The sequence below is a fragment of the Chaetura pelagica genome, unplaced genomic scaffold (assembly GCF_000747805.2).
Source record: "Chaetura pelagica isolate M959 unplaced genomic scaffold, ChaPel_1.0 scaffold449, whole genome shotgun sequence".
NCBI classification, from domain to species: Eukaryota; Metazoa; Chordata; class Aves; order Apodiformes; family Apodidae; genus Chaetura; species Chaetura pelagica.
Window position 1 is genome coordinate 29147 of NW_009954418.1, and position 10098 is coordinate 39244.

The following is a 10098-nucleotide window of genomic DNA, read 5'->3' on the forward strand; positions in this document are numbered from 1 at the left end:
TGCCAGAGTGATGGATTATCAAAGCCCTTGGCTGCAGGGCTCAGGGACATTGATCAGTCATGACAGCCCTTGCGGTTGCTCTGCAGCATGAGGACATGCAGCAGCATAGAAACCAACTGCCTTATTAAAGATACATGAACACCCTTCTAGAGTGGTGGGTGGAGGTCAGATTGGATACCCTGGGGCAGCTCAAGAGTCATCATCTAATTTTTCCACCATGAGAAGGGGATATTTTTATAGCACTACTTTGAAAGCACTTTTAAGTGCTGGGTAATACAAGACTGTATTTAGAAAAGATAAATAGAAACCCAGTTTCTACCTTACTACATAGTGTCCAGTTTATCTGATGTGTATCTACCATCAAAAATATTTAATGGGAATGCTGAAACAGGATAATATTTTTATATTAAGCCATTTTGTACTGAAACTGTCTTGATCTTCCTTTGCACCTTCTACAAACTCTGTAGCAATTAAAGAGATCAGAAGGGGGATAGCAATGTATTTTCTAGAGCTTGCAGAAATGTTCAGGTCCCAGTTGGTCTTGTAACCATAGAAAGCAAGTGCTGACAACAATGATCTCCACAAACTAAAGCACATCATTCTCTAGTCCTTTAAGCATAAACTTTGGGAGGGAGATCTCATTTTTTCTAAACCCACCCCTCATAGATGTGGCCACTTCATGTTCACACAACTGCACTCTCTCTTTCTTTTATGTCTCCGTTTGTTTGTTGGTTTGTGGTTTTGTGTTGACTTCTTTTTGTCATTCAAATGGATATGATTTGGCAGGCAGGGGTGTGGTAGGTCACAAAAAGGTATTCACTGAAAAACCTGTCTTACCTGCTCAGATATATTCACTCAATGAAAGAAAAGAACTGCTTTTTTTCATACAGGTTTTGAATACCGCATCTAGAGACTGTTCACTCTCCCTGCTGCAGTTCTTGTCTATGAGATACCAATTCCAGTAAGTGACACATCATGACAGGCAGCTTACTTTTTGTCACACTGGCTGGGTAAGTATTAGCAGAGTGAATCCAGTATAGCACTCAGCTGTGATTCAGTTAACAATGCTGGCACTTAAAAACAGAACCTGCTATCATGCTGGGGTGGGTATTCAGGCTTCTGAACTAAAGCTCCACTGGGAAGGAGAAGGTAACAGTAGTGCATCAATTTATACTTCAAAGATGACTGAAAACAAAATGTGTAAAAGAATCCCATTTGCACAGCTTCTGGATGCCTTCAATCCATAGCATTTTTTTAATGTCTTGTTTTTATTTATCATAAATATTGGCCAAGTTAATATTCAACCTTTTTCTATTTCATAAGATGTTTAAATTTTCATATTGCTTATGGCAAGAGAGGGAGAAGAAACTCAAACTACAGTTGCAATATTGCAGCTGATGTAATTTATCCCCAAGACTGACATGCTAGGCAAAGATTCACTTAAGAAAACTGCAGTGTTTACACAGAAAATGCTGAGATATTGACACAGGATGATACTGTCACTTTTGGAATGGTTACAAAACCTTTTTGGGACATGAGAAAGCATAATTCAGGACAACCCAGAAATTAAGGCCAAACTCTAATTTATCACAGAAGCATAGCTTTAATAAGGACAACAGCCCTTTTTTATGGCAGTAAACAGTTAGAAAATATGCAAGTGTTTTGATAAATCATACCTAGGTGTAGAAACATTAGCACTAAACCTCATTTGTTACTCTACCGGGGGCCTTAAAAACAACTTCTAGGTTTCCTGTTATTTCCCCATTTTCATCTTATGAAACTTTCAGATTAGACTGCATTTTACACTGGTATTCTGGTCAGGAATTAATAAGGAAATAAACAGCAAAAGCAATGAGAACTTTCTCAAAATTGGAAAGACTGCACCTGCTGTATCCCCATCCATTCTATCTTTCTTGGGGTAATAATCAATCTGCTTTTGACAGGAGGAGGCTGGAAATTATTTTAGATTATTTAGATGCAATAAGCCCATGCTAACAGCTGATGCCTGACATCACCAAAACAGACATGGAGCTGACATTTCATATTAGTAATGCAAAAGTAATATACACTCAGCAATTAGTATAACACCAAGTACACAAAATAAATTCACAATTGAAATATTTCGATTACATTTTCATGTAAGCTTATAGTACCAGAACAGTGACTCAGGCAGCCTTCATTCAGTCTTGTCATGATGCCATATTAGCCACAATATTGCAGAATTTTAGAGCATGTGGTCTCTGAAAAAATTGAATTTTAAGTTTCACGTGGACCAAACAACTTTGTTAACCCCAGTGTAAAGCTGTGCAGGGTAGAACTGGAAGTGTGAGTAAGGGAGCTGGAATCCAGCTTTCAGCATGGGGTAACATGCATTCTCTTTGAGAACAATGTGCTCTTTTTCCATGTTATCATTACCATCTCTTGCTTAAATGGCTCAAACTTTGATAGGGCAGTACTGTAAAACCTGCAGAACTCAAGTGTTATCTTAGTTTTTTAGAAACTTAATTTTGACAAGACTGGTAAGTGAACTAACAGGCCTGCAAGTGCCATAAAATGCAACCTTCCCACTTCGGGGTTTAGCACTAACTGAAACATTGGCCTGACTGTCAGAGGACTAAGAGCAGTTAGAACACAGCCCTCCTGATAGAAATCTAACTACCAACAATCAAACCCAAACTTCTACCTAGTTATTACAAGGCCACCCCAATAGGCTAACCATCTAAATGCAGATCCTTTGGAGCAGATTTCAGTTGTTTAACTGCCTAACACCAGAATGACTTGAACTGCCCCAGGCTGTCCAACCTGACCTTCATCCACAACTCTAGAGGGGTGTTGTCTCCTGCAAGTCCTGTGTCATACCTACCAGGCTTGTAGAGATGAGTCAGATACTGCTGGGCAGCTAAAACAGCACTAGGAACAAAATGAAGTTTTTGTTTTCTTGTTTATTCAATTCACCACTAAAAGCCACTCCTCCTTTCTTAAACCCATACCAAGTGTGCTTAACCACTTCATCTGCCTCAATTCTTCGGAAACATCTGCTTATCTACAGAGTTCTATGCTATTCTTTGCCACAATGTTAAGACAAAGCAGAAAGAAGTCCAGTTCCCAAAAAAATTACACAGGGATTCAGCCCATTCATCACCTAGCCATGGAGAGAACCTTCACTTACCTTTGATACTTTCTTCTTTGAGCCATCAGTACTTTCTGCTTCTTCATGTTCCTTAACACCTTGGGTAAGATTTGTGTAGTTGACCAACTTGCCCAGCAGAGATGACACCTTTGGTCGTATATCAAGCTCTTCCTGTGGAAGACGACAGCTGGTCAACTTCTGCAACTCACAACATTTATGAAGAGAAGTTGGCTGGGGTCATGCCTTCCTTGGCATGCCTGAGGCTGCCAGGGAACACACCAGGAAAATCATCCAGGGAATGACAGAATATTTAATTGTGCCTTTACCACCGATTAGAGGACTTAATTTTCTGAAAGGAGGGAAAATCTGACAGGAAAAGGCTGCAGGAACAGGTTCGCATCCTTCTCCTTAAGTGCTGAAAAGCATAAATTACAGCAGTAAAGAAGACATCTGAGCCTTAGGACTGCCAGAAAATGGATATGTACCTTGCATATATCTCTGTCAGCTTACATCAACAGATACACTTTGCAAAAGGTCCAGTTGCCAAATAAATCACAGATTTACTGATTAAACTCTAGTCATTGCAGGCATGCGTGTACTCTGAAAATGCTACTACATGTTTCAAACTATATATTCCAATGTATGTGGATCTAAATAAAAATCCCAAAAGCCACATGTACAGGGGCCCCTAAGCTTTACCATCCAACTTGTGCTTCTGAAAGGAAGTTAAAGGTGAAAAAAAATCAAAACAAAATCATTCCCTTCCCTTTTCTCTTTGAACTTAAAATGTCTTACTTGTCTAATTGCACAGTAATGCATGGTAAAGAGAAACAACCTTCTACAGAGGAAATAAAAAATTATTAAGAAACAATTCACTGTCTGGAGTTATATCTTCATCTACCATTACAAAATACTTCTGGGAGGATCAGCAGCATTATGTGCTTTGTACCTGATGGCAGAAACTGACCCCAAATGTTCCTTTTCTTATTCCTTCCTCTGATCTCATCTGTAATTTACATCTATCAAAACCTGATTACAATTTCTTCCAGAAAGAGGTTGAGGCAACTAATGCTTCCTGTTCAGTTGAGCAGCATGGCCCCAGGGATGCTTCCTACTCCTCCTCCTCTTCAGTACAGAAAGAGCCTGCAGCCCTGGTGTGGTACTGTGTTATTGCTTACGGAAAAGGTGAGTGTGTGACTAGCAGCAGCCAGGCCTTAAGAGGCCAACTCCATGATCTGCACGCCAGTTTATGAGGATCACAGATGTACCAGCACTTGGAGAGAGGAGGCACCATAGCTGGGAGCATGCTTCCAAGTCGTTCCGCACAAGCACACTGCCTGCAAACACAGTTATAGCATTTCCATCCAGCAGCAGGTTAGTTATACTTGTCCAGGCTCCGTGCCATGCAGCTGAACCCTGCAGGCGCCAACCTGGTGGGGTGCAGAGCCAGCTCAGGCTGCCCCACACCGAGTTCCCAGCATGGGGAACACCAGGTACATGTTGCCAGTGTTGCTGTGAAGCTGTAACTCAGAAGAAGCCAAGCTGGAAAGCAGCTGCAGAGCCATACAAAGACTCTCTCCACCAATCCCCAGCACCTGAGCTTCCGAAACTAGAAACTTGGCCTTAGCACACCATGATATATTTGCAGTTAGGGGAGGACGAAGAGGATGATTCTGCTAGACTTGGTACAGCTCCAACTGGCCTCCTATATGAGAGTCTGGTCCTCCTTACTTCCACATGGAATCAGTCATACCTCTCTGCCTCAGAGTCCCAGGTGACCATCATATCTGAGCTTTTTCATCACACAGGGTACCTCTGCCTCCTGGTACCCCAGACAACAGACAAACACCCACAAAAAAAGCATGTGGGAAAGGAATCAGTAGTACTGATCCAATGCAGTTGTAATACGGGATACCCAGGCTAATCAGAGTACCTGAATTTAGGCACCCTCCTATAGAATGACACAGTAAATCAGCCCATGTTTGTTTTCCACACTGATGAGCCCAGTGCCACACCTTCATTACTTAAATTAATCAGACCCTCTCTGGTACCATTATGTTTTTCTACTGTGTAAGCATACCCCTAAACACACCAATGGCTCTCAGATTTGCCATGCAGAGAGTTAGGTACCAACCCACTGCCTGGACCTCTGCAATGCTTTGTTTTCCACTGAATACCTCCCAACTTGGAAGACCATAAATCACATTAGAAGTATGAAAAATGGTTAGAAATTACCTCAAACAAGGCCAGATTTCTGTCATAGTAATCACCTCCTTTGCCAGCTTCTGTATTGTTCAGGAAAGGACTGTTTTCTTTATGATTGCCATGACCTGCAAAGAAAAGAAGAAACAGGTTTTGGTAAAAGCAGAAAGACAGACTTTGTAACCTTGACAAAAAGCACAGGGAATAAACTTGTTTGCTCACTTGAATCTGTTTCTTTTTAGTATCTAAAGTTACACACCATTATCAAAATCAGAAATGTTACTCCCAAGGTACAGTTATTTCTATTTCTACTCCACCATTTCCACTTTAAAATGAACAGTAAATCACCTCAAAGTAAAATTTACAAGTAATGTCACAGCTACAGCACAATCTGCACCTTTATTCTCTAATGTTCTCTTTTATAACTATTTTTTTATATAGAATAAGTGAAAAGACAAGAAGTGCACAAGAAAATTCTTGTGCACTAAGAAAAACTTCTGAGCACTATGTCAAAACAGATAAGGTAGATTTAGTAAGACTGAACAATTCAAAGATGAGATTCTGTTATTACAATACAGGCAAATATCAACAAGGGCCCCCCTTTTTGTTTTTTCACTATGCCCACTAACCCTAAACATCAAACATGCTCACTTCATGATGCCTTTACCCTTATTGTATTTCAAACACTTAGACTACACATTCTTCAGACTCCTCTTATGCTTTTAAGTTAAAACCTAACATCAGGTACAGTAAAAGCAAAGCATTCACATATGCAATGAACAATGTTAAAAAACCAAACAAACATGAAAGATCACTAGAACTTTTTCTAACAAGGATAAAAAAAAAATAAATGTAAGGGCACTATAGTATAAAATAAACTCTAAAAATAAAATAATTAAAAACATAACATTTATTCCACTATGCAGAATTCCTCAGACCTGTGGCTCCATTACACTCTGCTTGACAAACAAAAATTTCTCTCTTTTGCCTATAACTTTTCACTCCCTGCTCTTTCTGCCAATTCAAACTAAAAGGATATCCAAGAGTATCTCCTTAAGAAAAGATCAATCCAAGGAATACTTATTTTTTTACCAAAAAAGTATACACTAAAGAAATGGAAAATTAAAGAAAAACTTATTATCTCAAATGAAAATACTGCAAGATAAAGAAGTATTGTAAAGTGAATACATATAAAGCAGAAAATGAGAGCTGGATCTTTTTGGTGCATATTTTAAATTATTAGAGTTGAAGTATCTCAACACTTTGAAATCTGAATCAACTTAGAAAATCAATCTAAAAGGCAAATAGAAGACTCCTCCTCTAGACACAGTGATCAGCATCTATCACATTGTTACAAAACAAATTGCTATAAACAGAAAAATTACTTGAGAGTTCAGTACTAGTCTTACTGGGGAGAAGGGATTGATGAAGAGAATTTGCTGGAAATTGCTCTGAACAAAACTATTGGAAAAACAGTATTCACAAACAGCAGAGGTCTTCTTAAGCTTCTGGAAGTAAACACTCAGCTGACCAAAAATATTTGTAGATGGCAGTCTGCTGTGTTTGCCTGCCTACTGCTTTTCCCACAGCTCTGACAACTAACACTAAGATGTAATTTAGCAGCTTCCTTGCACAAGTGGGCTCAGCTTATTTGTTGACCCCAACTTCATGTAAGAGATGTTCACATTGCTGTACACTGTAGGGTTTTTTTGCACAATTAGAAATATATATATCAAAAATATATATATCACTAAGCTTGGCAGAACAGCATTCAAATAAAATGCTTAACAGCAAAGGTAAATATTAAATACAAAATATTCCACAGCTACTTGCTTGCTGTATTTGTTATGTCTGTCTTGGCAGAAGGAGTACACAGGACCAATTTTGTTGCAGTATGTATTTTAAACTCTGCTGCAGCCCATTCTATCCCATCTTGGTTGAAGGAGGTTTGCAATTTTTGCTAAGGAAATTGTTAGCTGTCATCCAGGTTTTGCTTAATAAATCAGAGACAGATGCAAGATGCAAGTCTGTGCAGTATCTTCTCATCATTACACTTCAAAACACAACACAGCGAAGTCATGAGTAACTCTGCTTTGTTTTGTCATTTCCTGTATACTAGCTCTGGTAACAAAATGTCTGAAAAATCGAACTAGTTTGTGTTGTGGTTTGTTGGTTTTTTTTAAATCACTGAGCAATTTTTAAATCAATTCTTTGCTATGTTAACAGTTTTCTGTGTTCTTCCTTCAGGAACCTCAGATGCAGCTTACCACTGTCTCAAAAAAAGTATAATGGCTGTTCTTTGTAATGCTTACACAAACTCTCACCCTTCCTATGTATATAATCACACTGTTGTCAAGATAATACATTCAATCACAGATTTTTATATAAGATGACAGATGTTTTGCTCATTCAAAATACCAAGACTCTCATTACTGTTATTGGTGTAATCTATTCTTAGTTAAGAAACATTACTTCATACCATCTCCCTGAGCCTGTCAAAGAGCAGTGACTTAAGATGAATCTTTAAGTTCCCTGGCATTATTTTTAGATGCATCCTCATTTTACCTCAAATATATTTTTCACAACAGGTCTTTTCAGAAGTGCTCTGTCTCTCAAAAAGAGCTTCCAACTCCTCTCATTCTCCATTTGCATTTTCAAGCCTAATCTAATTCCTTCCCATTAGACTGAACTTGATTCCGTGGTGTTTGCTTTATGCATCCTCTTGCACAACAGTGAGCTCAAACAAAGCAAACTGCAATAGCTGAATCAGTAAAATTGGAAAGAGAGCATTATTTTGGCAATTACCAGGGCATATTTTTCTCTCAATGAAAAAGTTCAGATGATAGAGAAATACAGCTATTTCTTTACAACATTCACAGCACTAGCTCCCCTAGCCTGAAAGTATGTATTGATTATGAATTACTGCAGACAATGCAGAAATAAAAGTGAACTATCAAACTGTATGATTCTACTGATCCAATGAAGTGCCACATGAAACCCTCTCTTCAAACACTGTACACTTTCAAAAGGAAGAAAAGGAGTGTAAGTTTTATGTACACGGACATCCTATTTTAACTGCACCAACATGTAGCACTGGTGCTGCACAGATGTGTGCCAATGCAAGGAGAGTGCTCTACTGCAAAGTTAATACAGCTGATTACATAATAGCCAAAATCACCTTCACCACAGCTGCACATACAGTGCAATCTCTACTCTTCAAACATATTCTAAATCAGAACATCAAAGTGTTCATTTCATCTCCTCTCTTTCCATATTGTTTCCAATTTCATGAGTAAAACCTATGGCAGATAACCACTTCCTGAAGCACCACAAAGGTACTTTGACAAAACAGAATAGAAAGGACTGCAACAGAGCACATACTGAAATAACAGTTTTGTCTGGTATATTCCATCTGTCAATGACCAATATCAGCAGCTTCAAAGAGACTTACTTGCATGGGAAGAGCTTGTTATCTCCATCAGTTTTGGAAGAGAGCGGAGGTGACCTCGGAAAGCTACTCCGGGGAATTCTTGCCCCAGCTTCACACGAGGGCAGTTTACATCCAGAGGCATGAAGTCTCCTGGGCAAACACCATCTTGTGAAATGCGTACAGTTTTCGACATTCTCAGTTACCAAGTCTTTGGTCTTGGACAGTAGCTATGTGGTGTTAGTTTTCATCATGCAAGATTGTTTTGCAAGGAACATTTCTTAAAGAGGGAGCTAGATACTCTGCAACAGAGAATAATTTATTTACCTTAGTCCCTAATTAATCTCAATTTTTGTGGCAGGTAAGATATACTGCAGGTAGGTTAATATTTCCTCTTAATTTGTTTCATTTCTTCTTAGTCTTTGTTGTCTTTCAATAATTAAAGCATTTTATTTCTGAACACTACCAATTATCTTCTAAATAATTCTATTTGCAGCCACCACTGCAATACACACTTTATCTGTATCATCTTCACCAGAGTTCCCTGAACTTTTTAGCTCTCAGGTATGGACACAGGTCTGTAAGAGCCAGTTCATCAGGATGTGGATCACGTGGAGTTCCATAAAACTTCAAAGATGGTCCACAAAACAAAACTTTTAAACCTTAAGCATGCATACTCCCATACATCCAAACACACACTCCCGAAGGACAGAATAAAAGCAAGCAACGGATGTCCAAGCTGTCACCTAACTTTTATCTCATTACCAAGAAAAAAAGACAACTCTGTGGTAAAACTGTACCATAGCCTACTAACTGGTTTTATTCTGTTTTTCTCCAAAAGGTTTATGTTGTCTTCATTTTTAAAAAAAAGAAAAAAATATTAAGAACACAGATGACAGTGTTATCATTACTGCTTTTCTTCTGGAAGAGGATTAGGCCAGAGAGACAGAGTTTCACCACTTGAGCACACCAAGAGCAAGACTTCTGTGCAAGCCAATGTGTTCTCTTTAGTAACTGAGGGATGAAAAACAGAATTTAGAGAGAACTACAGACAAAACATATATAAAGTAACTACAAGACAGATGAGCGAGGATAAACGAAAGTTGAAAAATGAGGCACAGTTAGACTACTGTAAAGAAAGAGCAGGAAGCTTCACAGTGATAAAGTCTACTCAGCCAAAGAAACATCATCCCTGTGAGAAGGTGGCAGAAGCAGCTGCATGACTGGACCTGTGGAGGTTTTATTCTCCTATGTTGTCAGTTTCTGAACTCCCTTGAAGATGATTAAATAGAGGAAGGGTGGTTTTCTTAAGTTAAATAAGTGGAAATTAGTACATCTT

At 38.8% G+C, this 10098-nt stretch overlaps 1 protein-coding gene across 1 annotated transcript in view; it reads right to left on the reverse strand.

Moving 5' to 3' along the window:
* The window catches only part of SLC12A4 (solute carrier family 12 (potassium/chloride transporter), member 4), a 30846-nt gene extending 21891 nt beyond the window's left edge, over positions 1 to 8955 (reverse strand). Inside the window, exons 1-3 of the mRNA XM_010004418.1 lie at positions 8784 to 8955; positions 5366 to 5460; positions 3170 to 3301 (exon numbers count right to left, since the gene is read on the reverse strand). Of these exons, the coding sequence (XP_010002720.1) occupies positions 3170 to 3301; positions 5366 to 5460; positions 8784 to 8955 (399 nt within the window). The remainder of the gene's footprint in view (positions 1 to 3169; positions 3302 to 5365; positions 5461 to 8783) is intronic.
* Between the last annotated feature and the right edge of the window lie 1143 nt (positions 8956 to 10098).